The sequence below is a fragment of the Triticum aestivum genome, chromosome 7A (assembly GCF_018294505.1).
Source record: "Triticum aestivum cultivar Chinese Spring chromosome 7A, IWGSC CS RefSeq v2.1, whole genome shotgun sequence".
NCBI lineage: Eukaryota > Viridiplantae > Streptophyta > Magnoliopsida > Poales > Poaceae > Triticum > Triticum aestivum.
The window spans coordinates 16281042-16297371 of NC_057812.1; the positions used below are offsets into that span (position 1 = coordinate 16281042).

General features: G+C 44.5%; 2 protein-coding genes, 1 long non-coding RNA gene and 1 pseudogene across 3 annotated transcripts; 2 read left to right on the forward strand and 2 right to left on the reverse strand.

Annotated features, from left to right (window-relative positions):
* Window positions 1-3726: 3726 nt before the first annotated feature.
* Window positions 3727-7997, reverse strand: LOC123152808 (lipoxygenase 2.2, chloroplastic-like; annotated as a pseudogene).
* Window positions 7998-8944: 947 nt separating this feature from the next.
* Window positions 8945-12702, forward strand: LOC123147079 (uncharacterized). Its single transcript, XM_044566320.1, has 4 exons — window positions 8945-9463; window positions 9813-11680; window positions 11791-11909; window positions 12005-12702. Exons 2-4 carry the CDS (start codon window positions 9820-9822, stop codon window positions 12563-12565), a joined length of 2541 nt encoding a protein of 846 aa, XP_044422255.1. The 5' UTR covers window positions 8945-9463; window positions 9813-9819; the 3' UTR covers window positions 12566-12702.
* A 423-nt stretch (window positions 12703-13125) lies between these two features.
* On the reverse strand, window positions 13126-15494 carry LOC123152809 (uncharacterized; the record flags this gene model as incomplete). Its single annotated transcript, XM_044572242.1, has 2 exons — window positions 13126-14457; window positions 15271-15494. Coding segments are annotated over 2 exons (1371 nt in total), but the record flags the coding sequence as incomplete, so codon positions are not given.
* A 169-nt stretch (window positions 15495-15663) lies between these two features.
* LOC123148268 (uncharacterized) lies at window positions 15664-16324 on the forward strand. The gene is made up of 3 exons (XR_006473713.1): window positions 15664-15793; window positions 15899-15960; window positions 16030-16324. It is a non-coding gene; the product is annotated as an uncharacterized lncRNA (long non-coding RNA).
* The last annotated feature ends 6 nt before the right edge of the window (window positions 16325-16330 follow it).

The window sequence follows — 16330 nt, forward strand, 5'->3', positions numbered from 1 at the left end:
CATCTTAGCTTTGCAACCAGTTTGCACAATTTTATCTCTTTTTCGTTTCTTGCTCCTCCTTTTGCCTTTACTATCATCATCAAGAAAGACAATAGCCTCATCTTCATTATCATCTTTTGCTTGCTCAACAATGTCATCTAGCACAGGAATCTTTTCTGCCCCTCCGTCATCAACATCAGGCTTTCGAAACTTGTTGCAAACAAACTGTTGTTTTATCAACTCCCCGGTTTTGAGATCCTTCCTTGAACTATTCATTTTGATTGAAAACCCCATTTGCAAGGAATATGCATTGTAATGCTCCTTGGCATCTTCCAAAGTGTCGAACCTCATGCCCACGTAAGGCTCCTTGGGCTGTAACCAAGCCTCATCATCATTTTCAACACCCAAACCATTACCAACAGTGCCACCGGTATCACCTGCAGCACCTGTGCCATCAAGGGTATGAGCATCACTCCCACCTGCTATAGCTGCAGGTACTTGTGTACTGCCCGGAGCACGGCCCCCATGACTTGACTGCCCATCTGTCTCCATTGCTTCTGTAGCAGCACCATCGACTCTTTGGATGATAGGGGGATTAGGTGATTCCGCCACAAATTCTGCATTTCCAGCAGCATGTTGTGTACAGTACAATGGATCATCATTATTTTCAGCTGGTTCTTCATTCAGGTCAATCATTGTCAACCTGTTTATTTATTGAGAATATGGGAAAAAGTAAAGCAAGTCAGCAGAGGGATGCAAGCAAGTAGCACAGTAAATACAGGCAAGCCAATAGCTCACCCACCAAAGCACACATAAATAGCTCAATCATGTTCAACCTGTGCATTTTTTCAACCAGAAAAATTAAAGCAATTTTTACGTTGTTGAGGCAAGCTAGTACCACACTAAACTCAGGCAAGCAAAGAACACAGCAACGTAAGCACACCAGATTCACAAGATAGCAATTGAACATAACCAGGCAATTCAAAGTGCACTATCAGGCAACCCAAACCATATAATCAGGCAAGTCAAACTATATATGTCAAGCAATATATTATTTTCAGGATATGCATGGTTTTTTTGTATTAATGAACCATGTTTGTACATATAAACATAACATAGGCTTTTTGTTTTTTGTGTTTCATAATATATTTTCTTATTTTGTTTTTCTTTAAACGCAGGCAACATTTGATTTTGGGGAAGCAAGCATACTGCCATAGAAGTGCTACTTTGAAGTGTCTTCAGAATGGAATTCACTCCCAATTCAGAGAGATTAGAACATGTTTAGTGTTAGGAAAAACTTAAGTTAGAATTATGGGCATGATTGCTCTTTTATATTCAGACTATTTCTGCTTTCAGTACTTATGTTTGTGTGTTAGAAAGAACTTAAGTTGACATTTTTAGGTTTCATCTTTTACAGCAGCAAGTTTGTGTGTTTTTGGATATGCTTAGTATGTTTTGAAGTAACGTTTCGCAGCTGAGATAGTTGTTGGTATATGGATTTTCTTGTTGGCTTTTTCCTTCTTTTGCAGGATGAAATACTAATAATTTTGCCACTGTATCCTGGCAACTTTCCAACTTTTTTTGGATCATGGTGAAGGATATGATACAACAAAGGTAAATTGTACTACGCAACTGTCTCTTGTTTTTTAGTTGCAGGTTTAGTTACACTTATTTTCTTCTTGTGTGTTTTCACTATCGAAACCAAGGAATAATGGAAACAAATGTCCAAGAGGAATCTTTTTCTAGTTTCTTCAAGAGTTGCCTTGACATCATTATGCTTTTTTTGCTTAATTCTATAATGTAAGTTGCTCCAATAAGCCATACTGATGTCAGTATTCATTGCCTTATAAGTTTCAAAAGTGTTCATGTTTTGCCATGGCATAAGTTTCCAAAGTTTTGTGCAGACATATACTTAGTTGCCTCATTATAGCACTGTTTTTGCTCAAACAGAATGTTTATTTTTGCACGGTTATAAGCAATTAATAGAACCGGAACACATCAGAAATAGATCATGATCTGTTTGTTTCTCATCCTCTTATAAGTACTGTTTTTTGCTCTGTTGTTTTTCTTGCTTAAGGCATTATATTTTCCTAATATTTTTGTCAGCATTTACTATCAGCACCTACAGATTTATAAATGTGTTCATATGCAACAGATTTGCAAATAGATTTTGAAAACTGGGAAGAAATATAATGCTTAACATCAGAACAAATTTGCCCAAATCAGGGGGCTGAAACTTGCCCAAACAGCAGACTAAACATGCTTAACATCACATCTTTTTTACACAATGTTTTGCACAACTGAAGCCTTGTACAAATCGTGGGGAAAGAGGAGGGGGATCTGGAAGACGAGCTAAATCTGACCTTTTTGCCTTGTTTTTTTTGCCTTTTTGCAAGGCAATCAAGAACGAGGCGCCTAGAGAAGAAATATCAATGGAGCCGCCATTGGAGGGCTGTGAAGGTTTTCTTGAATCTGGAAGTGGTGAGGGGAAGGACGTGCTGTCTTTCTTTGCTTGGGAGAGAAGAAGATGGGGCTGGGGGTTAGGTGAGGAGAAAGGAGAAAAGAAGATGCGCAGGGGTGGGGGAGGGATCGGGCGAAGGGAAGGACCAGATGATTTGCCCGCTCGATGGGTGGCTGCGGGAATCGGAAGCGGGGGCCAGGTACTTTCCTATCCTGGACAGGGAGGACAGAAAATTACCTTTTCTGGATGACTGCTAGGAAACGCTAGGGAGCACCCGGCTGCTTCCTAGACGCTCCCTTTGTAAAATGCCTCGCCATGACCGTCCTTGTCAGGCTTCGTGGTTGCCGTCGCCAGTCAACGACGGCTCATGTCCAAGACGAAGGAGCGGTCGTGGTTCAAGACCCCAGGCTCCGTCGTCGCTGCAGCTTCCTTAGAGGCTCACGTTGCCCCTGCTGTGTCCAGGGGCCACGCGAGTGCCATGGCTGCTTTGACGTCGGAACAATGGACCTTTCCCAACCGTGTCACCGCTATCGATGTCGACGGCGATGGCACCGCAGTACCGCGTTTCATATTCGCCTGGTTCGCATGGTTCTCAGATTAGACAAGTGAGATACGAGCTACTGCTTGCGGCTCAGCATCACCCGAATGTGCGTCGCTAGTGGCAACGAGGTCCTATTGACGTGTTCGGGCGAGATTCGAGCGCCGTTGTGTGCCTACGTTGCTTGTGTGCAGCGGTTGCAACCGCCGGCTTGTGTACACGCGTCATCGCTGGAAAACAATCGGCTTATCACGGACATGATCAATCAATCTAGGAGGCTAGCTTTGTACATGGTGATTTCCTCGGCCAAAAGAATCGGCCGGCAAGGATCAATCCACTACCTACAGGCTACAATCTTCTATGTTGTATCTCCTCTCCGTCAAAAAGTACTCGGCTGGATTGGGCCAGTCTCCAATCAGGGGAGGAGAAGAAAACACACAGGCTTCTGAATGCATATAGAGTTTTGATATTTGTTTTGTGTGTCTTCCAATTTTACCCAACAAAATATACTACCGATTCTGTCTAGTAGTGTTGGTGGATCTAGTCCATTGAATGACTCAAAATGGATGGCTTATATTACTTATTTGTCCCTTAGATGTACTGTAAAAGGACTCAAAATAAAGCGAAAACTGAAAAAAAAAAACTCCACTACTGTTTTGAGATAGCATGCAGGTTGAGCACCTTACTTACGGTTAGAGGTCACCGGATTTTGCACAAGTGCACGCTCGACTAGCAAGCATATATAAAACTACCAGATCCCCGCACGCAGCTCCATCAAATGGAGATGCTGTTGGGAATGCCCATCTCCGTCACCATCTTTTCGTCCATGGGATCACCATCCGACGGCTTGAGCAGCACATAGGGCACCACACCGGCACCGTGCCGGTTTTTCCGCTTGCGATCCTTGTTCCACTCGTTGATCTGCGCCACGATCTCCATCATCCCCCCTTTGAACTTGTCAAACGCCTTGCTGATCTTGACGTTCTCTTCCCACGCCGGATCTTGGTACGTGCCCATGTACTCCTCGTCCGGCGAGTGAGACGACAGGAGGTTCATTATCGCAAGGACCAATATGCTCTCGTGCATCGATGGGAACGTGTCCAGCAGCACCTTCTCCGGCGCCTCCTCAAAAGCGTCCATGCCCTCAACGCCCATCTCGGACGGCATGTTCCTCCGGGCTATGTTCGGGCGGTTCGGGAAGTACCCGGCAAAGGGGTACTGGCCAAAGTTGACGGCGGCGTGGTGCGCCGACGTGACCCACATGATGGTGGCCTGCACCTGGACCAGGCTCTCGTGGCTGTCCAGCTGAGGCCACCACGGCCCGTCCTTCTTGTCCTCGTGGCCTTTGGTGCGCACCTCCGTCCACCATCCCTGCAGCTCCTCGTCGTCGACGATGTCCGCCATGCACGGGTAGTAGTGCTCCACGTAGTCCGACGCCCACTCCTTGATGGCATCCCAGACCAGCAGCCCGTCGTTGGCATACGGGTAGTCCTCTATGGCCAGCTTCAGCTTGCCATCCTCCTCTTTGGTCGCCATACCCCTGAAGTAATTTGGGATTTTTATCATTCACAGGATAAAAGTATATAAGACGATGTTGGGTATGAGATGAGAACATATATATCTTCGCTGTCGATAGGCATTAGCCGATTAGCGTTACCTCCGGATGAGATCCTCTGGCGAGCCTCCTTGTCGAACTGCCAGAACTTGTCGTAAGCCACTGAGCTGAGCTCCAAGCAGTACTTGTCGGCGAGAAGGCGCTCTCGATGATTCCATCGGCGCTTATGAGCATCCCGCGCCCCAGGGCGTTGATCTCCAATTCTCCATGGTGTAGCGGAAGTGCGGGTGCAGCAGCCGGTAGATGGGGTGCATCTGGCTCAGCTGCCGGTTCGCCGCGATGATGTACGGCTCAACACAGCAGTGTGTCCTCAGCCTGCCCACAAGACGCAACAGTGTCCAAATCCAAATCAGGTACTCCCTTCGTTCTAAATTACTTGTCAAAAAAATGAATATATCTAGAATTAAAATATATCTAGATACATCCATACATCCGACAAGTAATTCGGAACGAAAGGAATATTGAGGAAGTGGTATGTAGACCGAAATTTGGGGACTCCTCTATTGTTCACTGGTCAGGTGACAGAAGCTTAATAGGTGACGTGAGTAACAATGAGTGTATTACTACGTACCAGTGGCTAACGAGCTGGTGGTAGCCGCTGTCATGAGCCAGAACATGGGTCTTGGCGAGCTGCCACAGCCACGCTGCCGTCGCGCCCCGGCGTAAAGATCTCACGCCACTGTGGCTTGGACGGCGACTCGGGCCTGGTAAGCTCGATGGCGATTGGCTGGAGCGTGCCGTCCTCGGTCAGGAAGAAGAACGTGCGCGACCCGTACAACATCGTGCCGTCAATCTTGCGCACCTTGTGTCACTAGTAGAAAGCAGGGTTTTGGTCCAAACTCGATCTACACATTAGTCCCCATTGCATTACGAACCAGGACTAATGTAAGCATTAGTCCGGGTTTAAACGGCCAGGGCACCGAGCAGGCATCAGTCCCGGTTTCAATGGGACCTTTAGTCCCGGTTGGAGACACCAACCGAGACTAAAGCCTCAGCCCCTTTAGTCCCGTTTGGAGCCAACCCCTTTAGTCCCGGTTGGAGCCACCAACTGAGATTAAAGGGGTTCTTAAAGTTTCTTTTTTGTTTTTTCATTTGTTTTTAGTTTTTAGTTTTAGTTTTATATTGCTTATATCTTTTAGGATATTTGATGTTTTTGAGTGATTCTTTTTGCATTAGATTTAAAATTTTGTCTAGTTACTATTTGTGCCATTAGTTTTCAAATTTAAATGATTTAAATTTGAATTTGTTCAAATTTGATTTGAACCCTAGATTGTGAATAACTTGAGTTTAAAAATAGTTTCAAATTTAATTCTTTTTGCTCCTAGTCATAGTAAGATTTATTTGGTTATTTTTAAAATAATTTAAATTAGTATTTTAGTTAAAGCAGTACTGTTTTGCTTATATAGTTGTTTTAGTCGTTTAATTGTTGTTTTTAATTATTTTTAGTTAGTTCTTTCTGTAGATTTTAACATGTTGTAGTATGCTTCTGTTAGACAACAGTAGATAATTCTTTATAATTAATTAATATTAATTTTACTACTGTTTTGTATTAATAGTTGTTTAGCCTGTAATAATAGTTGATAGAATTTGTTTTACTATATTAAAAAGTAATTCTTTTTGTCACTTTAATTGAACGTGACTCTGGCTTGGTTAACCATAGTTGCGACTCTGGCTGGGGCAGTGGTAGCAGATGTAGTCGGCAGTAGGATTTGATGGACACCATCTCGGACTATATAGGTTCCGCAATTTTCAAACTCTACCCCCTTCCCCTCTCCGTATCGCCATTTCAATTTTGAAAAAAAACAAAAGAAAATGATAAAAACTTTAAAAATTAAAATCCTTCGGGATGTAGTTATGTTACTACATGTACTAGTTGGGAAAAAAATTAAAACATAAAATTCGACATGTTTTGCAAAAAAGTGTTATGAAAAAGTAAAACGACTATAACTTTTGCATACGATGTCAAAACAAACGTATAATATATCAAAATGTTCAGCACAAGAAGCCGATTCCGATTTCGACAGCCATAGGCCGTTTTGCAAATTTTTAGAATTCTCAAATTCTGAAAGCTAAAAAAGTTATCCTCAAATTTAAGTTTTTTTACTTTTTGGTCAAACTATGGTTAAACTCCTTATTCAATAAATATTAGTGTTACCAGCTAATTATTGTTTTTTAGAATAATAGTTTCAAACTCAAACGGTGAAACGTGTGACTTCATGCTCAAGTTCAACTCCTAAAATCAAATAACAGTAGTTGCTACAACTGGACAGACATTGTATATAGTGATTCAGGGATTCACCATTTTATACCTGAGCTAGTACCAGATCAACAAATTATAACCATTTTAACAATGAATCCAGATCAGACACTTGTGCTTAGGCAAACATAGAAAGCTCATTAGTTCTCATCCGGTTCACATCACCAAGAAGCAATTGATTCCAGCATATGACAAATGATTTTAAAAATTAATGATGTCATATTTGGATTCCTCACATTTTTTTGATAATAATAGATATATTATTTGTTGAATTTCAATTTACATATTTAAAGATATTAATTATGCCATATTAAAGAATGTTTAGCCTTCGATTGTAAATTTCTATTTAGGAGCAAACAAGTTTCCATGTAGGAATTATTTGGTCCCTGTACACAGCTAGAAACAAAAGTTCAGTTGTGGGAATCACAACTTCAATATGACGACGCATAACTCCTCAGATTTACTTCCGTATAACGTGACTTTTGCCATCCCAGGGTCACTCGAGCTCGGGAGCCAAAAGCTGTTTTCTGTCGGCGCCCCGCCTATTCTCCATGGAGGGGAGAGAACAGACACTAGTGATCTCTGAACATGAGAGCGACCATGCAATTCATGGAACTGACGGTACACAAGGCAGGAAAACATGCATAACATGCCACACATGAACTACCTCCACAACTGATGTTATCATGTGTATATTTTTGGTGCTCCTCACCTTCTGGGTACAATCAAGTTCAAAAATTGACAAGAAATGGACTTTTTGCACAATAAACATGCTAATCTAGAGGCTTTATAACATAAACATATCTCTTACTAACTTCTAAACACTCAAGGATGCAACTAACTGCAAAAACTCCAGACTCCAGTGATGCCACCACTATATCTGCGAAAACATCTCCTACACTAACTGCAAAAGAACCACTGTTCCGTTCTCTGCAGGAAGAGCAAATTTTCAGAAGAAACGAACCGGTAGAACTAAGAGACCAAAAATCGACAATGACATCATTATACTCCATATATATCTAAGCATTGACACCATGATGCAACATACGAAAGGTTTTGGGTGAACCTACATAATCTGAGATATCTTACAGGAGGAGCTACTGCGACAACAAGTAATAACCAATGCATCAAGATCATCGATCGTCATGGACACGAATAGAACATACTGGGCACAATGCACATAGTTTGTATCATAGTGCCACAGTTTATGAAAATAAAGACGCTTGGATTGGATGCGTCTACCTCCATCGGCATACCCAACTCAAATGCGATCCACTCTTCAGAATCATAATTAACGTTTTTTTTCTCTCAAGGGTATGTTTGAATATTTCCTATCTTCTTCCAGCCATCAAACTTGTTCACTTTTCCCTGAAAGAAATTATGTCTTATATTTTGATTCTAAACAATTATACTTGGCTTTTGATCATGAAAAGAACTTGTATTTTTCTCTCAAATTTTTTTGAACTTCTTTTAGCCGAATATTTTGAACTTTGGCTCCCCTCCAATCCCCCACCATTTTGTAGGAACCGTATGATACACAAGTTGGAATACTCGAGCTCAGGAGCCAAAAGCAATATTTGGTAGGAGCACTGCCTCATAGGAGTAACAGAACAAACACCATATGTTCAGACAGTGTGTTCTCTCCAACATGAGCAAATTAAAGAGCCGGCCAGTCAAGGAACTGAAGATACACATAGGGTTCTCATCAAAAAGTATCATTCAGCAACATGTTAAAATGAACCACCTACACAGCAAGATACGCATCCAGGACTGCAGTTGAACCTAGTGTTGTTAGGTCTATATTTTAGCTCCCTGGACAAAGGAAATTGATGCACAAGAATATCTCATCATCCATTCCAAAAACAACATTGGCAGTTTTCATGCTCTTTACCATTGTACTAATACTTGCAACCAATTAAACATTCACAAGAGATGAACTCTGCACACATCCGTTTCAGTGATGAAAGCCAAGTACATGCAGAAATACATGGCGCAAAATTAAGTCAATGCAGTCTACAACTTGTCAGTAGGTGGAGCATAGACTAGCAACCGGTAGTTCAAAGTACTACACATCATACAGTGCGTAATTCTATGTTTTCAAGGCGTCGCCTAGGCGTCGCCTAGGCGACGCCTAGGCGTCAGAGCGCTCGCGAACGTCAAGGCGTCGCCGTCGCTTTAGTTTTTTGTCTAAGGCGTCCGCCTTGTGCTGTTGAGGCGTCCAAGGCGTCGCCTAGGCGTCCAAGGCGCCGCTTTGCTTGATTTTGGACGCCCTGGACATGCGCGGGCAGGTTGAGCGGGAACCAGCAGCTGGCGCGCGCCAGAAAGAGGAATTGGCGGGAGGGAAGAGAAATTGGGCGGGAGAGAGGGGGTAAACAGAGGCAGGAGAGAGAGGGGAACACACCTGTGACTCCAAATCGAGGGGAAAAGAGAGAGGAGCTCTCTCCTCTCAGTCTCTCACGCCGCCGGCCCAGATCCGTTCCTCCTCCGCCGGCCTCCCCCTGTCCGGCCAAGCTCCTCCTCCGCAGGCCCTTCCCCTCTCCGGCCAAGATCCATCTCCGCCGGCCATCCCCCTCTCCGGCCAAGCTCCTCGGCCGCCGGCAGCCCTCTCCCAAGGTACGGCTCCTCTCTGCCTCTCTTTTCCCCTCACCTGCCCATGTTTTCTGATGGTGCTGCTGCTTGTGCCTCACTGCTTTGCCTCTAAGCTAGCCCTCTGTTTAGTATATGCATGTGTAGATGTGGTGCTGTGCCTCTGCCCTCTGCCCACTGCCCTCTATTATAGTAGTGTTAGCTGCAAGTTGTGATTAAAATAGATGCTGATTGTCCTTGTTAGCTGATTAGAATAGTAGGTTAGTGGATCTTCTTTATACTAGCTTATTATTAGAATAGTAGCTGTTTGTCCTCTGTGGCTCTGCCCTCTATGGCTGTATTATATTGTTAATTGTTTGCACTTTGCACTTTGCAGTCCCACAATGGCAGATTCAGGAGCTGATGGGGGTGGTGATGCTTATGATCCAATGAAAGATCCAGAACGCAGGCCACGGAGGTCAAATGATCCAGGCTGGAATTATGGGTATTGGTTGACACCTGGCAACAGCAATAATGTTGTGTGCAATCTTTGTGGCAAGATAACTAAAGGAGGGATCAAGAGACACAAAGAGCATCTTGCTGGCACCGGTGGGGATGCAACGGGTTGTCCAAAGGCTACCACACAGCTTAGGAGGGAGATGTTAGAATATTTGGAAAAGAACAGGAGAAACATAGGACAGCCAGATGATGATGATGATGTAGTGGAGGTAGATGTAGCAGGGACAGTTCAAAGCTCCACTAATGAAGCAACAGCTCAATGCTTCGCTACAAGACCAAGTTCAGGGACAGCAGCCAAGAAGAACAAGAAAGCCTTTGCAGTAAAAATATCAGGCAAAAAGTGTCAATATGTTGCTCTCAAGTCAATTGTTTCCATGCTTAGGAAGAAACCTGAGGATGTTGTCGATGAAATACGCTCCGGTTGCTCTCAAAGCACCATGGAGTCCAGCACAAAAACACCGGAAGAGAGGCACTATGTGAGTATGCAGTGGGCATTGTTTTTCTATGAGTGTGGCATTCCTTTCAATGTTGCAAGCTGTAGGCAATTCCAGATTGCAATAGAAGCCTCTTGTCAATATGGCCCAGGTTACAAGCCTCCTTCTCCTCATGAGCTGCGAGAGCCATTGCTTAGGGATTGTGTCAAGGAAACAAAAAAGTTGAGGGTGAAGCACGAGGTAGCATGGAAGCAATATGGCTGCACACTAATGTCAGATGGCTGGTCCGATAAAAGGGGACGCCACTTGATCAACTTCCTTGTAAACAGCCCGGCGGGCACTTACTTCTTGGAGTCGGTTGATGCATCAAGTGAATGCCAAGATGCTCGGATGATAGCAGATTTGCTAGAGAAGAGAATCGAGGATGTCGGTAAAGAGTATGTTGTCCAAGTTGTCACCGACAATGGTGCTAACTACAAGGCAGCGGGTAAGATACTAATGGAAAGGATTCCTACACTATATTGGAGTCCATGTGCATGCCATTGCTTGGACCTGATGTTGGAAGATATAGGGAAGCTAAAGCCATTTAAGAGGCCTATTGCACGGGGTAGACGAGTCACCACTTTCATCTATAGGCATGGCAGAATTCTTAGTCTAATGAGGAAGGCAACGGGTGGGCTGGATCTTGTGAGACCCGCAGCCACTCGCTTTGCCACATCCATTCTTGCTCTTAAGAGTTTGGTCAAGCACAAGCAAGCATTGAGGAGTCTATTTACATGTCAAGCATGGGTTGGAAACAAATTGGCCAAAACTGCAGCCGGTTTGAATGTGCAAGACATTGTGCTTTCAGCAGATTGGTGGCATGCAATTGAGGACTGCCTTAGAGCTTCAGGTCCACTACTTCGAGTGCTTAGGGTAGCGGATGGTGATGAGATTCCTGCCATGCCAGAAATGACAGCACTAATGAGGTTTGCAAAGGAGAAGATCAATCAAGGTTTCCCCCACCAAAACAAGCAAGCTTTGCTCAAGAAGATCATTGACATTGTTGACAAACGTTGGGAGAATCAAATGGATCATCCATTATATGGGGCTGCTTTGTTTTTGAACCCTGGAAAATACTTCTCTATTGCTGAGAGTGGTGATGATGCCCTAATTGGGGAGCTAAGAAGTTGTTTTAATGATGTCCTTGCACGAACAGTACTTGATGTCAATACTCGCAACAAGATTGATGCACAAGCCGTTCTCTATGAGGACAAGAGAGGACCCTTTGCTAATCCGATGGCAATCGATAACATGGTCCAGAAAAACCCTCGTAAGTGAACTAAAGTTAATTTCAGCAACAAGCAAGTTAATTTCAGCTTGTTATTTTCTGTACAAAGTATAAACTCCTAATTCATGTGTGTGTTTATTTTACCATTTTAGTTGATTGGTGGCGTTCATATGGTGGTCGGGCAGTTGAGCTACAAAGGTTTGCAAAGCGTACTGTTAGTCTTTGTGCTTCATCATCCGGCTGTGAGAGGAATTGGAGCGCATTTGAACATGTGAGTAACTTCTTTGTCTTTATTTCATCAAGAGAAAGTTAGTTTCAGCAAGTAATCTCAGCAAGTTATTTATTCACTCTATTTGCTATTTGTAGATCCATACCAAGAAAAGGAACCGGTTACAACACCGACTCTTGAATGACAATGTTTTTGTTTCATACAACCGGAAGAACTTGGATAGGTTTCAAAAGAGGCGTGAGAAGATGGGTGGCAATAGCTATGACCCTCTAGTCATTGAGGATTTTGATTGGGGCAATGAGTGGGTTGACCCAACAATACCTCCACCCCAAGGTGCTCGAGGGTGTCCCGATGACATTTCATGGGAGCTTGTTGATGAGGCTGTTGGTGCAAGTTCGTCGCTGCAAGGTCGCAACTTTCCTAGAGCTAGCACCATGGCAAGGGGGGCCTCAAATGTTAATGTCCAGTACCAAAGGCAGCGCAAAAGGGCTGCTCCGTCACCAACATTTCTTCATGAAGATGACGAAGAGGATGACCAAGAACAACAACCAAGTATCCCCAATGGAGAGGATGATGATTCAGACTTTCTTCAAGATGATGTTGATGTGACCGATGATGATGAAGATCCAACTAGTGCTGACCAAGATGGCGAAGACAACACAAATACTACCATCGATGAGTTCGATGATGGCTATTGAGAATTGAGTGTGGCCAGCCTTGCTTATGATCATGTGTTTGCCTGTTTGGAACCTAAATTTATGTTGTGAACTTGTGAACCTAAATTATTGTGTTGTGGACTTAGTTTATGTAATATGTAATGCACTCATGTTTGTCACCTTGTTTTGCACTTGCTCTGTCATCTACTCTGTTTTTTTACCAATGGTGATCTATTAATTAAGTTTAGTTTTAACCATATATGATATATGTTCATCTTTATGCAGATTTCTATTGTGGAAGGCAGAAATGGGAAACAAGATGGGAGGAATGGATGCTATGTGGGCTCAACAACCAGGAAATTCAAGGTATGAATCAGTTACATGTCCACTCATGGCTGCCATATTAGTACCCCTAGCGCCTAATAATAAGTGTCTAAGGCGTCGCCTCGCCTCACGCTTTGAGCGCCTAGGCGTTGAGGCGCCCCCCCAGCGCCTTAAAGCGCCTGGACGCCTTGAAAACATAGGCGTAATTAAACAACACAGTTATAACTAACACTAACTTGGAAGCGTGACTACTTCTAACAAGCTCTTAACATTAATACTGGGTTGTACATACTGGGCTACGAAACTGACTGCAAGAGTTTCAGTGCTATTCCGAACAAACTCTTAAGTAGTGCTACAATGGCACCACGCCACCACCCAAGTTGCGATAGTCCCTGCTCTGTGTTGCGAGGGTAAATTTTTATCAGGGGCTCATAGAGCAGCAACCTGTAGTGGCATGAGATGATCACTGGCTGTCTGAGTAGAACATCCTTGGGTACACCCAGAGGGGCTGCAGCTTGCATAACCAGTTTCTTTTGTGCTCTAACTTTACATCTCCCTCGATACCCAATCCATGTAAAACAAAAGAGTGATGGCCTGCGAAGTACAACGACTTGCTCCTCCCTCCCCATCTTTCTAGGCTCATGCAAGAAAATGGCCGGCTCCTCACAGCACATCCAACAAAGAGTGCCCAATCATTTAGCTGCTTTACTTCAACCCATTTTGCAGGGTTGGTTGACAGGTCAAGTTGGTAGGGTATATATTTTACTTTTGGAAAGGATGGATGCTTCGTGATCATGAGAAGCATGTCACCACAGACCACTAGCCATGAATCCACAAATGTGATTGGCAAATCCACACATGTCATCTTTTGCAGACCGAGCTCGGGGGACAGCTGCAAAGTGTAGATCTTACAACAATCATCCATGGCGATGAACTGACCTTTCAATTCCACAATCTGTACTATACATGTATTATGAAGCTGCAGTTCAGACCAAGATTCACTTCCAACTGGCCAATCAAACAGGGTGTTTACGGTGCTGACAAGGAGGTGTGAATTGGGTGATGCAAGTGGAGCTGTAAGAGTGCCGCTGCAGTTGAGCCCCCTGAAATCGCGATTGAATGGGAGAGGTGGAGCTGAAACCTCAGCACCATTGAACACATCAACAAGAAGACAATATTCACCATGGCGGAAAATTAGTTGACCATAGGAATTGCCAACGAAATCCATCTCATGGTAAATGTCTCGAGGAATCTGGCAGCGAAGGGCGACATTCTTATTGGTCGGATCAATGACCTTAAATGTGTGTAGCTCATGAAGACCATTGCTAGAAGGGAGATCAGGAGCTTGAACACAGGCATTGAATTGGATAAGGAGAGGTAGGAATTTGGTGCAGAAAGAAGATTTGGATGGGTATGAGGAGAATGCAGCAGGCCAAGAGTGGCAGGTCGCAGCGAAGGCAAGAAGGTCACGGAAGGATCCTGACAGAGCAATAATGGATTCGAGCAGGCCATCCGGGAGGTCTGCCCAACCATGGAGCCCAGAAACAGCAGGCTGGGCGGACCCAGAGGTGACACACAGTTTGCTAGGGCTTTGCACGATCAAAAACTCTCTGCAAAACATAACAAATTCAAAGAAATGGATTAGATAGACGAGCATGAAGAAATGAAAAGAGAAGGAAAAAGAAGAAATGAAAAGAAAAGAAAGGGGGAGAAAAGGATGGATAGCCAGCTAGGACCATGCACATGCTGAATTTCAGGTCTAATATATGCCTTCAGGACTTGTTATGCTCTTGTGCAAATGCGTAATTTCATTTGGGTTTTTTAGATGAATTCCTCATATTTTTTCTTGGATTCAGGGGCAAGACCCCAATTTCATTGGTGAAACTGTAGTACAGGTGTGACAGAAAAACGTAAACCTAAAAAGTAAAAACTACTCCCTCCGATCCAAAATAAGTGTCGTGCAGAGAACAAGAAGGTCCTCGGGTGCAGCGGCCTAAACAGATATGATTTCTGAGCTATCCCAATCCAACTCATGAGTGGATTCTGATGTTCAAGGAAATACAGTACAATTAACATTCTGGAAACAGGAACTTGTTTGACCGGTGCCTCCTCCCTGTTGCAGCCAAGAGCCCAAGACCTCTTCACCAGATCAAACTCAGAATACGAGCAAATGAAATGGATAACTATGCCCAACATATGCAACAACGCCAGCATACCAAACTATATTCCGTACATACATTTGTACAAGAAACACTCTGCTTTCCGCCCAAAAAAACAATTTACTCCTACTGTCCGGAATCAAATGATCTCGCACCCAACTCTGGCGCTACCAACAGTAAGATATTCGTACAGGCAAAAGCGCTGAACAAAAGACACACGCGAGAGGAAAAAATGAACAGATTACTAAGGAGAAATGAAGCTACCTAGGGTTTGGACGAGGGTGGAGGGGAGAGATTGCAGGCCTTGCAGACGGGCGGTGGGGGCGGGCGGTGGAGATCGAAGGCGACGGCGACGCGTTGGCTGGCTGAAGCCGCCGCCGGCGTCCTCGGCGGCAGGGCGGTGGTGGCGGCGGTGGGCGGTCCCGGAAACTCGAAGCTTTTGGGGCCAGTTCTTTTGAGCGATTCTCCCTCCCCCTTCTCCAGAATCGCCACTCCTTATATTTTTTACAATCCTATATAATTAGAACTGGCCCTTGGTCTGGTCTGAGACGGCTGCTGGCTCAGTAGGTCAGTTCACTCGTCTCACTTGTACATGGGCTAACTCGGGCCAACAGTGTCTCGGCCTGGGCCTGTTCACTTCAGCGTGTATAGCAAGGCCCGGACGTCAGCCCAGTTGCTCCGCTCGGGGCGCATCGATCAACAAGCGCCGCCGCCGCCTCGCCGACGAACGGACGCGAAGAGGCGAGCCCTCCACGCCGCCGGCGGCACCAGCGAGTCTCGGCATCAGGTCTGCACGCTCACCCTAACCTGGCCTGTCTCTTCCGTTTCTCAATCCAGAGCTTAGGCTGCAACTGCCTGCCTTACTGAACAATGGCCCTCATGAATTGGCCAGGTTGTTTGGTCTTGCTCGTGTTCATGGTGCTGGAAATTCCCGATTTCGTTAACCGATGAAGTGTAAGTGCAATCCAGAGCCTGATGATCTGCTTTAGTTGCTTCACAAGTCTGAATACATTACATTTACAGGGGCATGACTACTGAACATGGTCTGTACAAAGTGGGGATTGCAAGCTCTAAACGTTCGAATGTTTGCATAAGGCCTTCTCTGAGGAGTTTGGGAGCGCACTGTTGCTCTTTTATGCCCATGATGCTGAAGCTGAACACAGTAACTATGCATGTGGCTATCATAACTAAAGACAAATTATGTTGTTATACATGCTGTAGTGGTTCTCATTGAAGTTTATCATCGTCTTCCTGCCCTTCTCCTCAACAATCCAAGCGAGACTTCGGGTCATCATGTTTTCTGACCAGCAACAGTGGTAAAATC